The sequence below is a fragment of the Molossus molossus genome, unplaced genomic scaffold, assembly GCF_014108415.1.
Source record: "Molossus molossus isolate mMolMol1 unplaced genomic scaffold, mMolMol1.p scaffold_m16_p_1, whole genome shotgun sequence".
In the NCBI taxonomy this organism is placed as follows: Eukaryota; Metazoa; Chordata; class Mammalia; order Chiroptera; family Molossidae; genus Molossus; species Molossus molossus.
This window is the reverse complement of record NW_023425344.1, coordinates 56,379,595-56,404,333: the sequence shown is the minus strand read 5'-3', so window position 1 is coordinate 56,404,333 and position 24,739 is coordinate 56,379,595. Positions and strand designations below refer to the sequence as shown.

The following is a 24,739-nucleotide window of genomic DNA, read 5'->3' as shown; positions in this document are numbered from 1 at the left end:
CCTTGTAAAGTCAATTTGAAAAAAGACATCTTTCCTTTTAATGAAATGTATATTTTAGAAGAAATAATTAGGAAACCCCCGATAGCACGGAGAGAGAGACAGCTGTAGACAGGAGGAGGCGCCAGAGAGCAAAGGGGCTCTGGAGGGCTGGTGCGCTCACCACCGCCTGGTGGGTATATGCAGGGGGTTTGGGGGGGGTGGGGTGTGTGTGTGTGTGTGTGTGTGTGTGTGTGTGTGTGTTAGCTACATTCAGCATCTGACTTCCCTTGGTTCTAGGAGGGATCTGTGTTGTTCACAGATATATTCTAAGTGCCCAGTCAGTGGCACAAAATAGACACCCAGCAAACGTGTTGTACGGACAAGTAGAGGAAGAATGCTCAGTAGCAATGGAATGAAGTTCAGTGAGGTGAATGATACTTGGGGTCTGCAGTGGGACTCCGCATATCGGGGCTCTGTCACTCACTGGCCTGTCGTGAGGGTTCCATGAGGCTGCACGAGAAGTGTGAGCCCACAGCGCCGGCTCGGGAAGCACTTGACTTTTATCCGGTGTTTCCACCCATCACTGCCTGTCTCTTCCTTCAGTAAGGGTGGTGGAGACACGCCCCCCAGGTGAACTGCAGAATCCCTGGGACTTGAGCTCATGTTCTTGCACCTTCTCCTCATCCCCCGATGTTCTCTTGGCCCTCTCTCTTCTTACAAGGTCAACCCCCATTAGAAAGGAAGGAAAGAAACCCTGGCACCTGTGTTTTTCTTGCCTATGTGTTTCCTGAGTCTGCAGAGTCAGCATTACATCTTGGCATGGAACACGCCCTCTTCTCTGTTTCCTGCTTCTCTATACTTTGGACTCTCTCCCTGCCCCACACAGATAGTAATCTTCCTGAGCAAAGGGGCCATGTCTAATTGTACTTCTCTGTGTATGTGGGCTCAGAGGGAAACTCTGAACTGAAGCGCCAGGTCACCTACCCTTTCTTCCTTACTGGCATCTTCACCAAGGCCACTGAGGACGTTCTCCACGCGGGCCAGGCGCCCCGAGAGCGACAGCAGCAGGTTTACCACCTTGTCCAAGTCCCCGATGAACATCTTGTACTTGTCAAACTCATTGGGCTTGCAGAGCTCACTGATCAGAGCCTCCACCTCTTCTCCCAAGGCGTTATTGAGCTTGATGTCCATCAGCAGACTCCCCTTCGCTTCCTGGAGAGTCTGAAGCTTGTGGGTGAGGCTTCCGATCAGCTCGGCCTGTAAGGACAGAGGAGACCCACAGCGAAGGTTAGCCAGCCGGAGTGGTCAGAGGAAGGAGGATTCTGTTCTCCCAACCACGTCTTCTCTTTGAGGCTCAGCTGAAGGCCCCCCACTCTATATGGACTGCCCCCCACATTAGGCCACAATACTCCTTCCTCTCCCTGAATGACCACAGTTGTCTTTCTCTGAACCTCTTCAATCCTCACAGGCCAACACTTGATTAAACATCGCCTCTTAATGCTTTCCGTGTTGTGCTGTGTCCAGCTGACTTCCCAACTGGTTTCTTAAATATGTATTTTAAAAGTCTTTTTAAAGTTACATTCTCACTTGATGCTCACAACAATACCATAGGCAGGTAGGGTAAATAGGCTTGTTTTACAAATAGTAAAGCCAAGAATCAAAGAATTATGGGACTTGCCCAAGATCACAGATACCATTTATAGGGCAATTACTATGTGCTAGACACTGTATGAGAAACTACAGGGATCATCTCAGTCTTCCCAACAGTTCTGAGGTAGACACTGTTTTATCCACATACCACAGGTGAGGACACTGACTCAGTGAGGTGAAGTGAGGTCTAAGACACACGTACTATCAGGAGGGGCTGCCCTGAACACAAATAAGCCTGCCTTCAGGGGTTCCCTTGAACAATCATTATAAATATTCATGAGACCTTTATCAGAATTCAGCTCCTTGTTTTTTCCACTTCACCCCACTGTCCCCATTTACATGAGCTATGTAATGTGCCACCTTAATTCCTATACACATAAAACAGTTACACAAATAGTCCATATTTAATTGAAGGAATAATGTAAAGGTCTTAGTGGTTTCAAGCTTGACTTCATTTATATGAACCTACTTCTACGCTGCAAGAGAAGTTCAACTCCATGGCTTTTGATGCTTTCATTTCTTTTCTCTTAGCCTGAGGTAGCCAGATAGAAAGATGACATAAACTTTTGGGGTTAAAACCTATTTCTTTCCCACTAAAAAGGTTCCAGCTCAAATGCGTGTGTTTATGAGAGAGAAAGGGAGAGAGAGAGAGAGAGAGACCGAGCTGTGTGGCTCCACTTGGAAACTTGGTACAAAAGGGTCACCATTTCTATGTCAGATTAAGTCTTCATTTTAAAGGAAAGGAAAAAATAAAAAGTTTTGACTAACAGAATTGAAGGATACTAATGACTTGTACTATTTTTAAACATCAGAATCAGAATACAATAATCCACAATGACAAAGGGAAATATTTATTTCTCCACAATCGCCCATCTTGGAATTGGACCACCAAACATACTACAATATAAGTCAGTTCATGATGTTCTTAAAATGTCCCAGTTCTGGGTGATTCATATTGTCTTCTCAACACTGCCTTAATCGGAGAGGCTGAAGGGTGATTAACAAGTTTCTATTTGACCCCAGCCAGGTGGCTCGGCTGGGGTCATCCTGTACACCAAAAAGCTTTTGGGTCTGATTCTTGGTTGGGGCTCGTATGGGAGACAGTCAGTTGATGTTTCTCTCTCTCCCCCTTTCTCTCTCTCTCTCTTTTTTATCCTCACCCGAGGACATTTTTGCATTTATCTTCAGAAAGAGTGGGAGGGAAAGAGGGAGGAAGAGAGAGAGAAACATAGATGTGAGACACATCGAGTGGTTGCCACCTACACGACCCCAACCAGGGCTGAGGACAAACTGCAACCGAGGTATGTGCCCTTAGCGGGAATTGAACCCGGTACTCTCTGGTCTGCAGGCCGACACTCTAACCACTGAGCCAAACTAACCAGGGCTCCCCTTTTCTCTCTTTCTAAAATCAATAAACACACCCTCGGGTGAGGATTAAAAAAAAATTAGTATCTGCTGTACCCTCACATCACAGATTATACTCAGATTTCCTCAAGTTGTTTTGTTAAGACAAAGTCAATGCAAAAGACAATTTTAATAGTGGGACAGTGTGTGTATATATGCATGTTATATTACTCAACTAGAGTCTGAGCCCAGAAAAATACAGAGAATATTGCTTAGTGTTAATGGTTTAATTTTCCTTATAGTGTCCTAGAAAACTCACTGTTTTCCAAGAAACAGTTCTGGCTGGCAGCTGAGGTATTTGCCTGCAAGAGAACCTGCCAGGTACCTTCAGCAGAGCTCCTGGCAGGCTGTGGTGATCTCGCTTTGTGATTCGGGCCCTGGGACGGGAGCGGCAAGGACCTGCTGGAAAGCAGCGGGCAAAGGAGCGCTGCGCGCCTGCCCACGTTCCCGCCGGTTCACCAGTCAGATGTCGTCGCTGTGTGTCAGAGGAGGCTGAGACACTACCGGAAGTCAGGCCGGGAGTTTGCAGCCTCTTAGCTGGCATTTCCTAGGCTTGCCCCTCTTACTGCCCCTTTCCGATAGAAAACAGGTTCTGACGACATCCCGAGAGGTAGTTCAGAGAGCAGTACGTTCCTCCCACTCCAGCCCAAGGGGAGGGCCTCGCTTCCTCTGGGGTTCTGACTCATTTCAACCTCACGTTTTGAAAAAGGGCTTTTAAAAAGCTAAACAGTAGAAAGAAAAGGTATCCGCTTTGTGTTTTCCGTATATGACTTCTTTTGAAACTAATATTGTGTGTCATTTCTGGAAGGAACTCAGAGCACTTTTATTAATAATTTAATATTAAAAAATTCTCATTACTCTGTCGCTGGCATTTTAAGGGACAGTATGATAACTTTTTAATTTGCAAATGAGCAGAAACCAGTAAGAGTAAGTCTGTCTGTCTTCACATGTGGGGTGAGGGGTGAAGAGCGGAAGAGCTTTGCTCTGAGTTTCTGCTAGACTTGGTCCCCAACTTTCTCAGTCTCCTTCAATCCAAGTAAGGTTGTAATGTCCTAGTTCTGCTTTAGGGATGACAGGTCAGCAGGGCTGAAAGGGCAGCCACCAAGTAAGCACAGTGCAGTGGGCAAGGGTGGGCCAGGGAAGTTGACCCAGCTGAAGGCCACCCGTGATCAGGCTCAGCAGGCCATCCACCCAGTCCTTTCTGTTCTGGCTTTCGAAGATATCGTGCTGGCCAGTTTGGACCAGAGAGACCCGTGTCGGCCCATGGACCAGAGAGACCCGTGTCGGCCCGTGGACCAGAGAGACCTGGGTTTGGTTCCTGCTAAGGGCACGTACCTTGGTTGCAGTTTGTCCTCGGCCCTGGTTGGGGTCATGTGAGTGGCAGCCAGTCAATGTTTCTCTCTCTCTCTTCCTCCCACACTCCCTCACGCTCTATCTGAAGATAAATGCAAAAATGTCCTCGGGTGAGGATGAAAAAAAAAAAGACATCAATGCGGGGCAGAACCCTAAGCCATCAGTACAGGAGCTGATGCATACTCCAGGTTCATGGAACGAGGAACAGAATGAGATGAAAAGGCCTCCGAGTGATCCGGCAGTCTTTACTGGGAAGGACCAATACACATTTGTGGCACTGTGATTTCTGAAAGCTGTTTGCTGGGATGGAATGTGATATATCTACAGCTTGGCCATATACGCTAACACAAGTGTACCAAGCAGTCACTTCTGGCCCAAATGTTGCATATTTGGGTGGTATTTGAAGTTTTTTCATTTTACCATGCCCTTCACATATGGAAATTTGGATTTTAAAGTACAGTTAAAAGGGATTGGAGTAAATGAAGGATCAAGGGAAAGCTGGCTGTACTAAATAGCCATTTCTTTGCCACGGAGATCTCCCCAAAAAACCTACCAACTTCTATCTGCAGAATTCACTGGAGAGAGAAAAGAGGTATTTTGTTTTTTTTTCCCCCTTTAACAACATACTGTTCTCTCAGGAGCTACTGATTTGCAAAATCATTGACATTTATCCACTTAACTTCTCATCTGGGATACACTTAACTCCACCTGTGTGAGATGCTATTTATAAGGTTCTTTCTGTAGACATCGTTTAGCAGACCCTCCCTCCCCCCCTCAGCAAGGTCTGCAGCAGCAACCTGCTGGGCGGGTCCCACCCCCTTCCTGCTCCAGGGCCACACAGACCAGGAGACAGGCTGTAGTGGGAAAGTCACCAACAGGCTAGACATTGGCCTTTTGGGTCTCAGCTTTCTCACCATGGCAAGGGGCTAACAATACCCTTCTAAAACTAGTTATAACGTTTCAATACGGAACTCCTTCTCTGTGCCAGGCACTAGTTAAATGTTTTCCTATTCAATTACCACTCACAACGACCTGGTGTGATATTGCTATTATCCTGGTTTTATTGATGAGGAAACTGATGTTATTTAACTTGTCCAAGCTCATGTGGCTAGAAAGTGCCAAAGCCAGGCCTTTAATCACTACATTAAAATAGCTGATAGGAATATTATGAAGCCCACATAAAATAAAGCGTGTACAAGCACTATGGAAAATATAAAAGCACTATACACACTCCAGTTATTATTTGTGCGTGAGCATCATTAATATTAGGGAACACTCTGAAGAGCACACTACTCATTTTAGGGAGCTGTTTCCAGGGGAATCCCCCCGCCCTCAGCTCGCCTCCTGTTCTGAGAACTTGTACTACGTTGTTGCCGATAATGTCATTACACAGTTGGCCTCTGCTGATTGACTGTCTTCATCTCAAAGAAGAGAAGTCAGGACTCCTAGCCATGTGGCTGGGGTTTAGGGACAGAGAAATCAGGGGCCCCTGTCGTAAAAAGTAGGGAGGATCCAGGCAGCAACCCACGGCAATTTCCTTGGCCGGATTCACCCAGAGAAGTCGGGGACTGTTACTGCTCTGATGTCAGAATCAAATCTCTGTCTCTCTGATGTGACCTGATCAAAGCACAAAGATCCTGGGGACCCGACTGCCATTTCCAATGGCCTCTGTCCACAGTGGTTCTTTCCTCTTGGGAAGGCTGGTGACCAGGAGGTTGTCATATCCATGTAGTATGGTCTCTTAGCCATACAAAAATCAGAAATTTTTTTTATACAGAAGAAATAATATTTCTTTAGATTCAACTAAGTTCGTTTCCCTCCCTCCCTAAATGACCTTCCTGTTTTTCCTATTTCAGCCACGACAGTCACCTGGACCCTCTCCTCTCGTCCACGCTCTCCATCCAATCTGCTACCATTCTGTCCATTTTACTTTTGTCTTTTTAATCCGTCTGTTTCTCACTGCTCCGACTGCGCTGCCCTTAGCCTGGCGTGGTCACTCCCTGGACAGCTTAACACCGTCCCCACGACCCTCTCTTCCCCCCACACAGCTGCTGGAGAGACTTTCCACACTGCAGGTCTCCCTGCTGCTAAACCCACTATGGCCCCTCTCCCCATTCCAGGGCCAACAGCCCTAGATTCTGAGGGCTCTGTAAACTGAACCACGGCACTGCCCCGCGGAGGGCAGCCAGACTTGAAGTGCAACCCAGAATGGGGGTGAGTTTCCCATTCTGTCCCCACCTTTTATGTTCTACCTCTGCCCTGAGAATAGCCCCAAGGCAGAACTACACAGACAGTGTGGCAGCAGAAACTCTGAGAAGAGCCCTGCCTTTGAAACCAGAGGAGGAGGAAAAGGGGCGTCCGTGGGCAGGCGTGTGGGGAAACCCGGTTTGGACCCCTTTCTTCTCTCTTTTCTCCTCACCCTGCCCCCACCACCTGAGACTCCACTTAAAACAGAGTTGCACTGTTGGGATCATTACCAAAGCCTTTAAAATCGTTTTTATAACTATGCTCCATGATAAAAGTAAACACTCGTGAAAAGACAGAATTTGCAGGAAAGAAATGGGCACGGCAAAAAAGGAACTGAACTGAATAAATAGCAATTTTAGTATTGAAAACCGTAATATTTGGAATAAATAAAAAGATCACTCGCAGAGTGGAGACAGGCACGTCAGTGGGCTTGGAGACAGACCGGCAGAAATGATCCAATCAGAAGAACCGACAGGAAACAGCCTGGAAACAAAAGAGCTTGTGGGGCAACATCAAAAGCTCTGACATTCGTGTCAATGGCTGAAAACTTCCTAAATTTGGTAAAATACACACATTTATATAAATCAGAAGCTCAGCAAACCCAAACAGGATAAACTAAAGAAAAGCAGGCCCATCCACGTCATAATCAAACTGCTTATCATAAGATAGAGAAAACACCACACTGCACCCAGGAGGGACTAGTACTCAGATGACTGCGTTTCTCATCACAGACCATGGAAGTCCACAGGGCCGCGTCCTACGGTGCCGACAGAGAAGGAACAGGCAACCCAGAACTCCAGGGGCACATCCTTCAGGAATGACAGCAGAATTCTTAGATGAAGAAAAAGGAAAAGAATTTGTCACCAGCGGACTTTACTCTAAAAGAAATGCTGGAGGAAGTTTTTCGGGCTGACAGGAAGACAGGCCAGAGGGGAGCTTGGGACTTCAAGAATGAAGGAAGAGGAACAGAAATGGGCATCTGAGATCCATCTGGGTCACTCATGATCTCCTGGAGAAAGCCAACTCTGAGGAACAACAGATTCTTTTTGCCTTTTGAAATTTTCCACTCAGTCTCGAAGCCAAAACCTCTTGCCCTCAGAACTGAGAATCATGGGCCCTGTTCAGGCAGATGTTTGCAGACGTGGCAGGGTTTCGCTGCAAGCTCGGACAGCAAACTGTCTTTACTTTTTATGTGTGTCGGAAGTTCAGATTATGAAAGTGTTTCATATTTTAAGTAACACATATTTACTTGAATTATAATATTGCATCAATAGGATATATAAATAGAAAATGTATTAAAGTTGAATAGACTTAAAATGCTAATTTCAATTTAACAAACATTAATAAATCAGGACTCTAGTCCACTGACTCTTGCTGTTTCATGCCTAGATATGCACCTTAGACTATTAATAACTTTAAATATTAGGCGACACTCTGCCTCAGAACAGTCTTGGGGAATGACTGACAGAGGGGCTTCCGAATCCCAAGACTTCCTGCTCCCAGGGTCTATATCCTGTGGTCTCACTCCAATACAGAAACAAGAGGGCTCTGGACACACACTCGAGAATATATGAAATAGAATCACATGAGAAAGTTTCTCCTAGAATCGGTACCACTGAGAACCACTTGCATTCCAGACGCAGCAAGAGGCAGCCTCAACAAAGAGTCCTTTTTTGCACGCAGGCCTGAGCCGTCGGGGCCGAGAGCACAGTGGCAGCCCCTCTGGGATGGAGGGAAATGAAATGGCAAGAACTTTCTGCCCGGTAGGCACAGGCGAGCTGAGCTCTTCATGGCGCGTGGTAAGACAACAGCAGCAACACGTTCACTTTGAAAACGCTTAGCGATGAAAATTTCTGCAAGAGGATCATATGCTAACAGCTAAATTCCAACACTGTGCTTTCAAGCTGTTCACTGGGGTATTGCAAAGGGAGCTCGGGAATTTAAAGATTTACCTTTTCCAAAATGTCTTTTGACAATTAGTCTCCCTTTCCTTAAAGTTTTGAGATTTCCTAGTTTTCCTTTTGAGCATGAAACATGAATGAAAATTACACAGGCCATTGGCTGGTCAGCTCTGAGAACTGCTGGGGTCCCTGTGTTGGACTCGCAGACAGGGGACCTGGGTTCTAGTCCTAGCTATGAGACATTTAGGAAATAACTTATTCCCACCAACCTTCACTTTGTCATTTATAGAAAAGAAAATGACAGGTGAGCTGTGAGGAAATTGCTCAACGTGCCATGCAAGTCCAGATCCAATGATGGTTTGGGTGAGCTTGGTGATGTGACAGGCCCCCTCCCCTCCTGCCATCAAGGGCCACTAACCCTGCTGGGACCTTGACTATCTTTCTGGGAGAGCAGGATATGGTCCCAGTTCTTTACCTTCTTTTCGTTGACATCCATCTGCTCCTCTTCCTCATTCATCTCCTCTGGCATATCTTTGATTTTGTTCAGAAGTTCAGCCTTGGGAGCCGACACACTGTAGTAGGCAGGGCAGTTGACCAACATGCCCACTGCTTCCTTATCTTCACTCCTGGGTCGTAAAGAACAAAACGTGTAGCCACACACAGCACATACCAAAGCGCCATTGCACCAAGTCTCTCCATTCAGACATGTATAAAAAATCCTATTCGATTACTTCCCAGAAACTAGGATGAACGGACTAATCAATACTTACTAATGAGTGATCACCTTGCACAGGGCTCCTAAATCCAGGCACACTTGGGATAAAAACCACCAGAGGCAGTACTGGGAAGGGGAGGAGTGGAAATCAGGACTGTGGACTTACCAGATGACTCAGGGCAAGTCATTTAACCTCTCTGCATGTTTTTCCTTTTGTGATATATATAAGAATGATACTGACTCCCTATTTCACAGAAGGGCAATGGGGAGCCAGGACTTAATCAGGGTGAAAGTATTTTAAAGCTGTTGCACAAATGTCAGATTTTAGATTATTTCCTACTCTGCCAGGCTTACCCATTATCTTTCCGATGTATATTATACTTGTTATTTGGACATTTGTCAATTTTCCTTCTCACTGAGCCTGACGTCCTATAGAAGCCTGGGAAACCTGGAGCTTGCTGGTCAGTGAATACAAGAGGTGAAATCTACTCACTGCTTACACGGCAGGGCTTTTCAAGGCTGCGGAACAAATTAGGAGTGGAGAAACCTGATACCTAGTGTTCTGGGTTTTAGTATAATTAAGTTGCCTTAAGATTCCCCACTGAATAAGTGGTTCTATGGAAGCAGGTTAGGTTCTCCTGGAGAGGTATTTCAACCATTCAACCATGAGACATTATGTAACATCTCGACCATCATTTTACTGTGGAATGAAAAAAACCCCCACAAAAGTCTTTTTTACTAGTTTCCTGCTTGACGGGACTATTCCTCTAAGCAATATAATTACATTTAATCCAGTTCATTGAAAAATAGAAAAAAGGTTTTTGATAGGTCCCCCCCCCCCCCCGCCCTGCTTTATTCATTCCATTACAAATGAGCTTTTCATGCATTTATTTGATAACCAAACCTCACACTGGGCATTTGCAGTCTCAAGCACAACAGAACATGCTCATGTCCACCAGAAGATGGCGCATGCCATCCTTTGAAATCCCACCTGCAAAAACTACAGGACCATTTCACTTCTAAATTGACCGAGAACATATGTTCTCAATGATAATGCTAAGGATGTACTTATAAATTACTTCGGTCTACCTGCAGCAAGGGATCAGAGAACAGAATCAAGTGAGCAGAAGCCCCTCCCTCTGACCTACCACAATCATTCATGCTGAACTAACTGGCACACCCCCAGAAGCTCTGGACCCCTCCTGGCACCCGGTGATTGCCTTGCACACTGCAGGTGATCAGTAAATGTTTGCTACACACACAACCCTGGATAAATCAACTTCACCTCAATTAGTTTCTGCCAAATCTGAAAAGCAAGGGGATGGACAAAGGCACTGTCCAGGCCTTGCATTGGGAAAACCTCTGATAACATATCAAAGAGCTTGTAAGTACTACATCTTTACTTCTCCCCCTTCCAATCAAAACATGGTGTTCTTGTTAATAATGCAGTTAGGACCATTTGGCAATTTCTAAAATGCAAGTCCAACTTTAGATGAAATGCTCTCTGTCGTTATTTAGTTTGGAAGCACTGACCGCAGAGTTCCAACCTGTCGATTCAGTTTTCATTGGAAATGAAAAAGAAAGTAAAACCACGCTAAATCTTTCCCATAGTAGTACTTTATGGAAATCAAACACGCAGGAAGGTATCACAGTGACTCAGGAGAAGTCAAAAGAATGAAAAATAGACTGCTCACGGTCCTTTCTCCCGTGGCTGGGCGCTGGGACACATGTGCGTGCACACGGGGGCTCAGAGAGCCTCAGGGCAGAGGCTCACAGGCGGAACAAAACCACACGCGTGTGCCCCCATTCAGACCTTTCTTGATTTTCAGAACACAGCAAACATCCACCCTAACTCTACAAAGGCGAACGTGAGTGTAGTAAATACATCTGCCACTAGGCTCTCATCCTTGTTACAAAGACCAGGCCCGCCCTGCCTTGGGGAGGCCCGGCATGCTCCGCAGGGTCCCTGGGCTCCCTGGGAGGCTGCGTGTGCAGAGTTAATCCTGAAGAGAGCGGCGCTCACGGGGCTGAGTTCAAACACAGACACCGCCACTCACGTGCTCCACGACCAGCTGGGCACAGCCTTAACTTCTCTGCGCTTCCGTTTCCTCACTTGTAAAATGGAGATAAAGCTGGTAGCTATCTCAGAAGGTTCTTGCGAAGATTAGACAAGATAACGTTTATATAAAGGAATTAATACGTTGGACCCAAAAGAACATGAAAATAGGTCTTAACAGCAATTGTTGTCACTATTGTTACTTTTGTGGTTGGGCAAGTGCCTGGTGACTCCAGGTCAGTCTGTCCCACTTCCCACTCCAGAGCCCCTCCCCCCAGGCCGACAGAGAATGTCACTCTTGGGTCAGGGTCTTTGGAAGCAGGAAAAGATCAGGTGAGGAGTCCCAGGCACATCACCCCGCGGATGGAGTTCGTTTGTAAGTCTGTTTGGGGACATCATCAGGGACTTACCTCTTGCCCTCGTACCCTGGGCAGCTGACGGTTCTCTGCGCGGCCTTCCTCTTTTTGCTGTTTGCCTGCAGCAAGGTGACATCGCGAGGAAACAAACCTTCCATCAGGTCCATAGTTGTCTTCATTCTGAAGTCTGGGTCCAAAATGTCTGCCAGAGATTTGTCTTGATGGACAATTTCCTTGGCCAGAGCCTCCGTTCTGATGTCTTCTGACGTCTTCTGAGGACCAGAACTGACATTCTTTTCTACAACCCGAGTCCCATTGAGTGGGTCATGGGTGAGGCCATGGGTCAGAACGGAAGGTGGCTTTCCTGGGCTTGGCTGCCAGCCAAGAGACCCGGCTCGCTGGGGCACAGCACCCGTGGTGGAGGGCGGGCTGGTCTCGCCGGCCTGTGACCCTTTGACAGGAGTTTGGGATCTGGAAGCTAGTATCTGATGACCAGTCAGGTGGGCTGTCCCAGGCATGGGCCTCTGCTTGGCAACGGTCCAGTTGGCAGGTGTGCTGGAGCCACTGGGGATGTTGAACAAAGAGGGTGGTAAGAGTAGAGTCAGTAGAAGGGGGAAGATGGGAGTGAAGGACGATGAGGGAGAAGTTTTCACCTCCAGGGCTGCAGCTTCCCACGTCAGGAGTGGGGTGAGGTAGTACACTTCTGAGGGGGTCATTCCCCCAAAGTTGCACATCCTCCAGGGCCTTCAGCTCAGCCCACCAGCTAGCTGGCCGCAGAGAGGCTGTGCGACTTTGAGGGGGTACATCGAGTAGGATGTTGCTCTCCTAATCCAGAGCCTTCTGAAGGGTCCAGGTGAACGGAGCGTGGTGATACATCACTCTGGCATCTGGAGGGCGTTCCCGCAAAGGTGATAGCAAGCAATGGGGCATGTTTTCTTGGTGTTGTGAAAGATCCCTTGTCCTAGGGAGTATGTGTTGGGCAATGCTCCCTCCCCATTCTTCTGGTTTCCAAGAACAGGTTTTCCCTAAACATTCCTGACCTTTTGCCCTACTCTTTATTCCCTTCTGTGGATGTGGAGAGCCTGTGGGGAGGGAAGCTAACCAGAGCCCATTCCTAGCCTAGCTCTTCTAAGAGTACGGCTGCCTGTAGGCATGCTCGCGTGTTCTCTTTCCATATGTATATAAAATGTACACACGTGTATGTGTGGATGTGCAGCATGGCCTGTGAACAGGCAGGCAACCCTATTTAATTTGGGGGCTCACCGCAGATAGAGGCCATCTCCCCCAGCATCAGCTCGTGCAGTCACACGGGTGGTATCTTGGTCTTCTGTATGCCTTCCTCTTTTCTCTCATTCCTGAACGGACTCAGGACTTGGGCAGGAAAGAGGGGTGCTATTTACGTGGACCCTCGGAACTTACCGTGTCCACAGCAGGGACTGTGCCTCCTGGGTGCCAGCCCATCTCCACTGCTCTCGCTCCCTGCCGCCCGGTGACTGCGAGTGCCCCACCCCTTGAGGGACGCAAAGGAATCGACCTGCCAGTTTCATGAGCTGAGCTTGTGTAAACCCTCCATACCAGGGCTCTCCTGTGGCCAACAGGAGGAGGGTCTGGGAAGCCTGGAGTGTGAACATCTATCAGTGAGGGAAACCCTTTCCTCCTCGGCTGAGGGCCTGCCCTACCCGATCTGCCCACTCACCTCGCAGGCAGCTCCTTGTTCTCCTCGCTGTCCAGCTGTGCCTCGTACAGAACTTGGGGGGGAGGAGGTGGAAAGTCGTCCCAGCTGTTCACGAGGGTTTCCTGGCTCGGGGGAGGAGGAGGAGGAGGTGGGGGTGGGGGCAGAGCTTCCAAGGTGGGACTGGACGTGGCATTGGGGTGCAAGTCCTTCACAAACACTTCATCATCATAGTCCTCCCGAGGCAGAGGGGAGGCCTGCAGGGCCGACTCTGATATTCGGAGGGAGATCCTCCCCGGAGTGCTTGGGACCCCAAGAGGCGTGTCTGGGTCGGAAGTGCTGCTTGAACTTGGGAGATTCTGCTGCTGCTTAGAGTGCTTCAGGTTTGCAAACTCGGGCAAGGAAGATTCCTCGGGGAGGCTGTTCTCTCTGACGGAGTGGGCCCACTTCACCCGAGACAGGAGAGGTTGCTTCCTCATCCCCTCTTCTACCCTGTGCTCTGGGCTGGGAGGCCCCTGGCCTCTAGGGCTGGGGGGCTGGCCCAGGCTGTGGCCGTTGCTTCTGTGAGTCACTGCTGGGGTGTAGGGCGGAAGAGGCTGCTGCCCAGTCTGACTGTCCCTCCTGGTCGGCTGATCACCTGCAGCCTGTGAACAGTAGCTGGAGGGGACGGGGGAAGGCAGAGCTGAGCCAAGGGGGATCAGAGGTACAGCCCTGGTGTCTGTGAGATGCCCTTGCATTCCTGCGGGCAGTGGCCTGGGGCAAGGCCTTCGGCTGGCCTGCCTCTGATGGTCCAGCTGTCCAGGACATTCGCTGGGAACTGAGGCACCAACTGCTTTGCAGCCTGGACCACCCCACTGAGGGCTGGGGTGGTGTTTGAGCAAGAGCGTCCCTTCTCCGCCTCTTTCTGCACAACTGAGTGACCTGGAGCGGGTGTAAACACAAACATGCCAGCACTAAGACAGGGGCCCAGGGTTCATGGCAGATGGAAAAGCATTTGCAAGGGAAGTTGCACACTCTCTCTCCCTCCCCCACCAGCTCATGCAAAGAACCAAGTTTACATAAAATACCAGAGAGGCACGACCTCCTACAGGAAAATGTCACATGGCATTTTCTTTTCTTAACTTTCTCTCACTGCCCCCACCACCCACAAGGTGGCTTTTGAGGACAAGCTTCGGGTTATAAAAGGAAAGCAACAAGTCAGTGCCTCCCGGGGGCTTCCTTTAGGACTGCTCTGGAACCAGCCCGACGCTGGGGAAAGAGCCTCATTCTCTCCAGCGCGGTCCCCCCCGGGGCGGGTCTGTTTGCAAAGCATCTGCTCCGGCTGCTGAAGTAGAAGGTTTTATTTTCAACTTTCTCTTAGTCTCCTAATGTTTTCATTTCTTCAACTGGAATATAATGAGGGGAAGAGTCTCACCTAAGGAGCTAATGAGCAGTTACCTCTGGAGAAAGAGATTGATAATAATGAACAAATAGGGTGCATGGTGATTCAAACAAATGTCCCCTATCTAGGCTCCAAGGAAAACCCCAACAATTTCCAATACTTTTGTTATTGTTCTACAGGGAAAATGGGAGTCTGCAGCACTGCCCGCCTGCTGGCCATGCAACAGTTGATGTGGGGAGAAAAGCTATCTCCAGCAAACCACCATGATTTACAAATTCCTGACCAGTACACCAGTGAATCTGGAGAGCAGATGGCACTTTTCACCTTGCAGATCCGAGTCCTCGGGGAGCATGGCTCAGTCCCAAGTCGGAGGCCAGTCTGAGAATGCAGGAGAATGCAGCACACTGAAGGGAAGACGGCACAGACCAAACTAGCCCTTGTTCTGCTACTTCTTCTTTATTATAAATGCAGAGTTGAATAAGGGGCCCATCTCTCTCTCTGATGCAACCCCTCCCCTTCCATCATAGATCCTTTTCATTCACAGTGGTGCAGTGTTTGTTGTTGTGTTTGTTTCTACCAGGACCTTCTCAACAGCCAGGATGGGCAATCTGTACTTCTCACTGGGTTCCCGAATGGTATACGGGAAGTCTGGAGGCAGGCGATTCGCTAGGGAGGCTCTGTCCTGTCATGTCTCATTCATTTCGGCATCCCCGGCACAAAGTACCCTCTTAGTCAATGTGTTGAACAATGTCTCTTCTACCCAACTGCTCTTTAAACTGCACCATACCAACTGTTTTTAAACTTAGCATCCTGTAATAGAACACGGAGTAAACTGATGTTCTAATGACTAATTTGGGTATCTTCGTTTTCCTTACTCTGTATCTTGAGGCTCCTTAGGGAAGACATCACTAAAGCTTACAATAAAAGAGTACAGCACTCATCCTTTAAGATCCAGCCCAGTAAACCTTGAGACGATGTTCTTTGTTTATTTAATCTTCTTAGTTTACGGGAATCACACTTAATCATCACCTTCAAACAGACAATTTGAGTTAAATGCTTGCTTAGCTTGGTTGAGAATGCTTCTCGTTGGTGATTGTTTTGCATTTTTCAAGAAAAAAGAATAGGATAAAAAAAGATTTTGTTTGAATCTTTTATACTAGTGTGAGAGGCAAGTACCTGCTGACAGGTCAGGAGCCCTAATCAAGAATGAGGTTGAGGGCAATTAGTCTCATTTTTCCCCCCTTCATAGCATTCTTTCTATGTGGTAAAAAACACTTAACTTTAACCATTTTAAAGTGTTCAGTTCAAGCCCTGGTCTGTTTGGCTCAGCGGTTAGAGCATCGACCTGCGGACCAGAGAGTCCCGGGTTTGGTTCCCACTAAGGGCGTGTACCTCGGGTGCAGTTTGGCCCTGGGCCGGGTTGGGGTTGTGTGGGTGGCAACCACTCGATGTATCTCTCTTACGTCGATGTTTCTCCCTCTCTCCCTCCCGCTCTATCTGAAGATTAATGCAAAAATGTCCTCGGGTGAGGATACAAAATAAATAAATAAAGTGTTCAGTTCAGTAGTGTTAAGTATATTCATGTCACTGCGAAACAGATCTCCAGAACTTTTTCATCCTGCAAACCTGAAACTCTACCTTTTTATTTTTTTATTATTTTTTCTTTATTGATTTTAGAGAGAGAGGAAGGGAGAGGGAGAGAGAGACAGAAACATCCATGAGAGAAACATTGATTGGGTGCCTCCTGCATGCCCCCCACTGGGGATCGGGCCCACAACCTGGGCATGTGTCCTGACCAGGAATCAAACCGGTGACCTCTTGGTGCATGGGTTGTCGCTCAACCGCTGAGCCACACCAGCCGGGCTGGAACTCTACCTCTTAACTCCTCTTTTCCCCCCTCTCCCAGCCACCATTCTACTTTCTGTTCTATAAATCTGATCTCTTTGTGAAGGGCTTATTTCATTTCGCGTAACATCCTCAACGTTCGTCCATGTGTCAGCAGTGTCTTCCCTTTCAAGGCCAAGTAAGACTCCACTGTACGAACAGAGCACCTTTAGTTCAGCTACTCGTCCACTGATGGACATTTGGGCTGCTTCCACGACTTTGCAATTGTGAGTAATGCTGCTGTGCACATGGGTATGAAAATATCTCTTCAAGACTGTGCTTTCAATTCTTTTGGATAAATACTCAGAGGTGGGATTGCTGGATCATATGGTGGATCGAATCTCCATTTTTTGAGGCATCTTCATACTGTTTTTCATGGCAGCTGCAGCATTTTGCAATCCCGACAGTGCACAAGTGTTCCAATGTCTCCACCTCCTCACTGCTTTTTATTTATTTTAAATAGTAGTTACATTAATGATCCTAATGGGCGTGAGGTGGTACCTCGTTGTGGTTTGGTTTGTACTTCTCCGATGATTAGTGACGTGGAACATCTTTTCATATGCTTGTTGGCCATCTAGCATCTTGGGAGACACGTCTATTCAAGTCCTTTTTGCGATCGAGCTGTTTGATTTTTTGTGGTTGAGTTTAGTTTCACCTTCGACTTCAGACCGAGTTCTCTTTTGGCAGTGTTCTAGCTCACTGTTAATTTCCCTCTGTCTCTAGCTTTTATTCATGTGCTCAGGCCAACCAGAGGCCCCAGCCTCGCCCAGACCACAGCCGCCGGAGCAAGAGCACCAGACAGCGGAGGGCCGCGCAGCGAGGGCCGCTCACCACCACCTGGCCAAGCTGAGGCTCCTGCGTGACAGTCCTGAGTTGGATTATTGAGAAGGTGAATAAAGAAGAGGAAAACAATGATTGAATGAAATATAAGAAAAATTAGGGAACTGGCTTGAAAACCATGGAAGGTAGTAGTGGGGGTTTAGATGTATTCTTGTTAGTAAATCCATGACAGCAGCCAGCCCTATGATGCTGCGCTAAAACGACACACGCGTGTGGTGCTGGGAAAACTCACTTCGGAATTTTCTACTCATTTAACTCCATGTGGGTCATTCAACATTTCAAACGCTAAGAAATTGTCCATTCTTTTTTTCTACCTAGGATAAATGATTTTGGTGATTAAAAATAATGACTTTCCTGTTATTTTCTCTCCCTTTTTGCCTAACAGTTATGATTGGGGTGCTTTTTCACGTCAGGTGCTTCCTGTGAGTTGCCGCTGTGGGAAGCTGTCCCTGAACCGCTCCGAGCGCAGCAGTCGCCAGGGGGCCCTGTGCGCACAGCCTGGGAGAGACCAGCGCGAGGCCCCGCGGGCGAGGGACAGGACGAGCCTGAGAAGGGCATGTCCCTGAGCTGTTCTGATGATGCTAAACTTCTTAGAAGTCACACATTCAAAACTTACTTTGAATAAGTGTCATTCGTCGAGAAAGTCATCTACAAATAAAAAAGTTCCCCACAGCTCACAAATGGAGAAGGCAGCACATGACCCAAGGAAACACTGTAATATCACAGCTCAGTTTCTTGTTCAGAGGTACAGAAACCCTGTACCCCAGCGCATTCACAAGGCGCAGGGCATTGGCCGGACACAAACATACCTGGATCCAGGGCCTGCCAAGTGACATGGGTCCTTCACAAGACCAGAGCCATTGTTTTCCCCCAAAAGCACATCCTGAAACACAAGAAGGGCACAGTGTTATGACCAACAAATTTACCAAGGGAGTGGAGGCAGGAAGGAGCAAGCACGGTTTGAGAGGCCTACTATTTATTGTCAGGCGCCATGGCGGCACTCCTCCCTACTACCCCCTTTCATCCCCAAGACCCCAGGAAGGATGTTAATCCCACTGCACTGATGAGGGAGCAGGCCCAAAGGTCACAGTGGCAGAGCTGGGATTTCAGCCACAGTCCGTCTCACCAAGGTGCCTTTCCTAACAAGGGCATTTCCTAAGCAAAAGAAGGCTGATAATCATCTCCAGGGTTCAAAACAGCTGCTGTCCTTGAAATACGATAATGAAAATTAATTCAAAGGGCTCACCTTTTGAAATAGCAATGGGGAAATTTGGGAGATGACAGGATAGTGTATGGAATTTAGCAAAAATCTCAAATGTTCTGAGTTGTAATTCCAGATGATAGGAATCTGGCGTGTAATCAGGTTGGAATATGTTCTCTCCGGGGAAATGTTTCACCCACACATAACATCAATATCTCTGGGCCTTTTCAGGTAGTCATTACTTGTTTGTCTTTGTTTTTTGTTTTTATCCTCACCAGAGCACATTTTTCCATTTTTGTTCAGATAGAGTAGGAAGGAGGGGGGGGGGAGGAGAGAGAGAAACATCCACGTGAAAGGGACACATCAAGTGGCTGCCTCCCGCACGACCCCGACCAGGGCTGGGGATGAATCGCAACCAAGGTATGTGCCCTTGACCGGAATCGAACCCGTGACTCAATAGTCTGCAGGCCAAAGCTCTAACCGCTGGGCCAAACCGGCCAGGGCTGTTTTTAATAAGGGTATTACTGGTTTCCTGAAAGGGTCCTCAGTCAGTTTTTGACAGTATAAGGTTTGACCCATGTAAGTCCCTGATGAAGACAATGTTGCTACTGATGATAAAACATTTAACTTTCAATTACGTAGATACTAGGGGATAGGTAGAAAACACAAATGAAATCCATACATTATCTCTATATTTAATTTCAGCAATTATTTCATTACTTAATCTGTCCAAAGAGCTAATTCCTTCCCACCCCCTTCTCCCCCACCCCAGACAGTGGTACAGGTACTAATAAGCAATAAAAGAACCACAGGTAGTAGGCACAAAGAAACAACAAACACCTGAAGATTGTTAGTGATTGCAGCTATTCTTTATTGGGCATTTACTGTGTGCCTGACACTCTGTTAAATGCCTTACAGTCCTCGTATTATGATCCTGGAGTTGTGTTAGGCACATGACATTTCTTCTGTAATTTAATCTATAACAGTGGGGAGAGGAGAGGTAATTGCAGCTCAGAAAGGTTAAGTATTTTACCCACCCACACAGTTAAGTAGGTGGAGGAGCCAGGATTTAAACCTTGATAACTGCAAAACACAGGATCTTTCTTTGGATTTTTTTGCAAGCTGAGAGGTAGCTGAGGTAGATGCAGTCAGATGTCAATGCTTTGAGAAAAAGGAATGCCATACGTCTCAGATTTGCTCAATTATCACTACAGGGAATGCGAATCCCTGCTCTCCAGGACACCTTATGATACCCACGGCACCCCTTCTGTTGACACGAATGTGCAGCTTTGCCAATACTTAATTGGGAGAGCCTCTAGGTCCCTATAAGCTCCTAACCCAGTATAACTTTTAAATATTTCCCATTCCGTTATTTCCTTTGAATTATAGTATGAGCTTAAGTTGATATTTATGTGAGTGTGCGTAGAATAAAGGAAATCAGACCCAGTAATAGACTATTGAGAGAACTCTCTAAATCTCCTGTCAATCAAAATACCATTTGGACAGAAGGAAAATGCCTTCCCAACCTAGTAAAAGCCAGAGACGAGGATACATTTCTACTGTATTTACTTGCTTTGATTAGGCAATATGCACATTGTCCAAGAAGACTTGACTTTTTGTAAACTGTTAAGAAGTATATACATTACTTACAGGGCAATTTACAGAAAAGCAGTGACTGGGGAAGAAATACCAGGTAGGGTTATACCAACAAATGCTTGTTAAATGTTGGTTTGTTTTTGTTAATTATCTCCGACTTCTGATGACCGACTTACTGGTTTTTATTCTTCATTAGGCATAGCATACTTAAAGCTATAGACCAAAAGCTTGTTAAGTCCCAATCCTCACTCTTGCTTTGGGTTCTGAGTTAGAAATCCTAATATCTCTGTGACCAACGACATATGAAGACAATGATATTCATCTGCTTTGGAATATCAGTTTCAAGTATCTGTTAAAATGAATTAAAAATCCATTTGAAAAAAAATCTTAAAATGTTATTTAAAAAGTAAATAACAGTAATAAATAAGTGTTAAAATGAAATCAATTCACTGGCTGAAGTTTTACGTATAAGATGTTTAACTCGCACCTCCCTCCCCGTCCCTCAGCCTTTTGTAGTTCAAGAAGGCAGCATGTACAGTGACTTCAAGACTCTGGAGCCAGAGAGTATGGGCTCAAAACCTTGCTCCCACTACCTTCGGCAAATTTCTTACCCTTTCTGTGCCTCAGTTCCCTCATCTGTAATCTAGAGATGATAACTATCAATTTTATGCTTATAAAAAACACTTAGTACAATGACTGGCACAGAGTACACATTTGATTGTTAGTACCTATTTGCAATTTTACATTCTGTGGAAAGTTGCTTCTGTTATTTATCCCCAAGCTTGAAAGGGTGCTTGTTGAGAGGTGCTAAAAACTATTTACAAGCTGCAGTCTCCAGAATCCAGCACCGAGGTTCCATACCTTGAGCCTTTTCCTCAGCAATGAAATGTTTGGCACGCCAACACATGGTTACATATCAGAACAAAGGTCTCTGAAAATACAGTGAGAACCAGAGAAGCCTCTAACTCAGCATCTGGAAAAAAAATTCCCCACCAGGACTCTTATTTCTTCACAGGTTTATTTTTATAGCCTCTTCTATGTTTTAGATCTAAGCAATGAAGAGGTGTAAATTTCTGTCTCAAAGGCAGAAATGTTTGAATGTTTTTCTGCAGGGCCCAGCTACTTGGAAAAGGTTAAGTTTTACACTTGCTGGTTTCGCTCAGCAGTTAAGAGTGTCAGCCCTCAGACCCAAGGGTTGCAGGTTTGATCCCCAGCCCTGGTCAGGGTTGTGTGGGAGGCAACCAACTGATATGTCTCACATTGATGTTTTTCTTCTTCCCTCCCATCCACTCTAAAAATCAATGGAAAAATAACCCTTTTTTTTTAACCCTCACCCAAGTATAAGTTTTCTAGTCTTTCAAAAGTAGGAAATAGGCAAGAATTGGTTGTGCCCTTCAGCTCCATCACGAATATCAATTTGTTCTGCAGTTACAGGGTTGGAATGAACAGGAATTAAAGGAGAGGTAAGGGGAGGCTGCGTGTTTCAGGGTGGACCAGGCCTGCTGAGTATCTGAGTAGGCCTGAAAGTGGTGGTAGTCTTCTGCAATCCTTAACTCAGGCCCAGGAATAATCAATTTCATAAGCAGAGGAATTTATTTCCATGCCGATCTTATTGTGAAGGCAGAAACTGTCCTCACTTATGAACTTTTGAAAAGAAGCTGAATCCTTGTCCAAAGCTTGTAAAATCCTGCTCTGTTAGTGTCTGGCTGGCAGGAGCAAGTAGCATCTGTTCAGGATGCCGTGGACTAAGCCAGCACCAGAAATAGACTCCATATTTTGGGTTTAACTCAGGCAGATGGTCTCTACAGTGTTACTTAATTTCACAGAGTTCTCTAAAGCTAAGATAAGAAAAATACTTGTATTGAATACCTTCACCAAAATTTAATGATAATGGTAAAGTTCCTGGATGTTTTTAAAATAAAAAGATGTAATAGTTTGAAATAACCACAATAATTATGTGGTGAGACTAGTTTTGTTTTGCTTTTAACTAGTTCTACAAATAAGGTAGATGATAATCGTATGAAGACAGTGGGTCGGACACTGCCATGGACCAGGTCCCAGAGCAGGCAAGCTTTGGGTACTGGAGAGGTGGGGGGAATGGAAGAAGGAAGCTCAAGAACACAGTCTTGGCACAATTACAATCTGGGGAATGGTAACTTTGTGGGAGCAAAGCTGCACAGTTAGAGCATTTCATTTTGAAACAGTCCTTTTCTGGTGTCATATTCCCCAAATTAAAGACTATCTAACTCCATGGTAATCTCTTTATTTATTTTTAATCCTCACCCGAGGATATTTTTCCCATTTATCTTTAGATAATGTGTGTGTGTGTGTGTGTGTGTGTGTGGCGGGGGGAGGGGGGGTAAGAGAGAGAAACATTGTGTGAGAGAGACACATCAATTGGTTGCCTCCCACACGACCTCGACCAAGGCTGGGGACAAACCTCAACAGAGGTACGTGCCCTTGGCCAGAATCGAACCTGCGACTCTTTGGTCTGCAGGCCGATGCTCTAACCACTGGGCAAACTGGCCAGGGTGGTAATCTCTTTATTAATGAGGGCACCTAAATAATATTCTTTATTGAGTTGTCTTTCTAAAAAGCATTGCAAATAATAAAAAGTATGTAATTGGGTTTGGAGGCATCTACACCACCTATGTTCTAGCTCTATTTCCCAATTTACCAGGTTTGAGAAATATTTTGTGGAGGGAAGGCAAAATAACGTTAGCATCCAACTGATTCCCCAAGAAAGAATGATGACATCTAGTGGTGGATAAAAAAAGAACAAGAGGATTATGTTTTTGCCTGAACATACATGTTCTTTAGAACATGGGAAGCAAAATGAAGCAAATGTTTGTTCTGCTATGCACTAAATGAAGCCCAACAAACTAGCTGCAATGGCATGTTACATATATGGATTCAAAAGTGTTTTAGTGCCCTGGCAGCTAGCTCAGTTGGTTCAAGTGTCATCCTAGTACACCAAGACTGCAGGTTTGATCCCTTGGTCAGGGCACATGTAAGCAACAACCAATGAATGCATAAATAAGCGAAACAACAAATTGATATTTTTCTCTCTCAAATAAATAAAGCTAAACAAATAACATACAAGTGTTTTAGTGGTAGGATAAGGAGTAGAAATTAGCTCTGTTCATTCTGAGAGGGAAGAAAACGGCTACTGAAATCTTAGGGAGGCTTGCCTCTATAGATTTGTGTGTGTGAGAGAGAGTTTATAGTGGGGAGAACATATTTCTGAAGATTCCTGGACAGAAAATACCTGGGAGGACACAGTATTTTTTCTCAGAAGGCTGTGTGTGTAGGTGTGTTTCAGAAGCAGTGCTATAAACAAACTTCTCAGGCAGTAAGGACTGAACTTTTTTAGTCTGAAGCTGTTTCCGCCAAATACTGCCTCCCACACACAACCCCCAATCCTGTGTCAACAACCTGCCCATCCTTTACAGCCTGGTTCAAATCCCATTTCCCTCGAGAGAAGCCCTCTGGGATCCCCTCAGTTTGACCTCACTTTCCTTCCCATGCATATTATTTATCACTGCTTCCAAAGCATTCATCAGTTGTGCTAGTTATTTACATTTAAGAACACATACCTTGCTCAATTGTGAACACCAAAAGGGATAAGACTTATTTTCCTTAAAGCCTGTAAGCCAGGGCTTTTCATACTAATATGCTCTACAAATGCTTGCTGAACGAATGACTTCTCCGCCAGGAAAACCAGAATTGAAGAGGGTCGGAGGGGTGGCTGCTCCTGTGCTAACATCTATGTGAATTCCTAGTATCTCCCTAGGTGGGGAGGGAGCCATGTGGGAGGCCACTGATCGCCTTGGAATGTGGAGCTGGAGGATGGGCTAAGAATTAGGGAAATTAATAGACTCCTAGGAGTCAGAGTGCTCAGGTTCCATTCCGAGCTCTGCCTGAAGTTTCCACTGGAAAGCACTTGCATAGTTTGGAGCCTTTATTAGAAAACCCTTTAATGTGAGACTTAAAATTGTCTGATTCTCCCTTTTTACCAGGATAGTACACAGAGAGGCATGGGTTTGATATGGATAATATACTGTACTGCATAGATTGTTGTGAAGATTAACAAGATGATAAATGTAAAGCATACTTAGCTAAGGGCCTGGGACTCAATAACATTTAAAAGTTAGTAATTCTACTTTGTAAATGCAAAAGTCCAACAGAAACACAGAGGGTACAAAGCTAAAATATTTAATTAAAACTCTGAGACAGCCAATTTCTTGAATTAAAAAAAAAAAGTGAAGAACAGAAAAGATAATCCCTAACTTTTCCTAACCATGCACTGTTGCACTGAGAGGTGACTTCCTAAAATGAAGTAATTATATAGAATATGTATATATCACACATGTAAACATATATAGATATCTATATTTTTATCTCTAAGGATATCAAATAGGGGCACTGAAAAAGAAATAGTCTCTTAAAAACAAATGCTACTCTTCTGCATGTAAAGGGAACACTGAAGGGGGAGGAGGGGTTA

The 24,739-nt window shown here is 46.0% G+C and overlaps 1 protein-coding gene across 1 annotated transcript in view; it reads right to left on the bottom strand.

Annotated features, from left to right (window-relative positions):
* SHROOM3 (shroom family member 3) overlaps positions 1-24,739 on the bottom strand; it is a 60,772-nt gene that overhangs the window by 5,308 nt on the left and 30,725 nt on the right. Inside the window, exons 5-9 of the mRNA XM_036256785.1 lie at positions 18,248-18,321; positions 13,358-14,254; positions 11,716-12,225; positions 9,010-9,160; positions 964-1,236 (exon numbers count right to left, since the gene is read on the bottom strand). Of these exons, the coding sequence (XP_036112678.1) occupies positions 964-1,236; positions 9,010-9,160; positions 11,716-12,225; positions 13,358-14,254; positions 18,248-18,321 (1,905 nt within the window). The remainder of the gene's footprint in view (positions 1-963; positions 1,237-9,009; positions 9,161-11,715; positions 12,226-13,357; positions 14,255-18,247; positions 18,322-24,739) is intronic.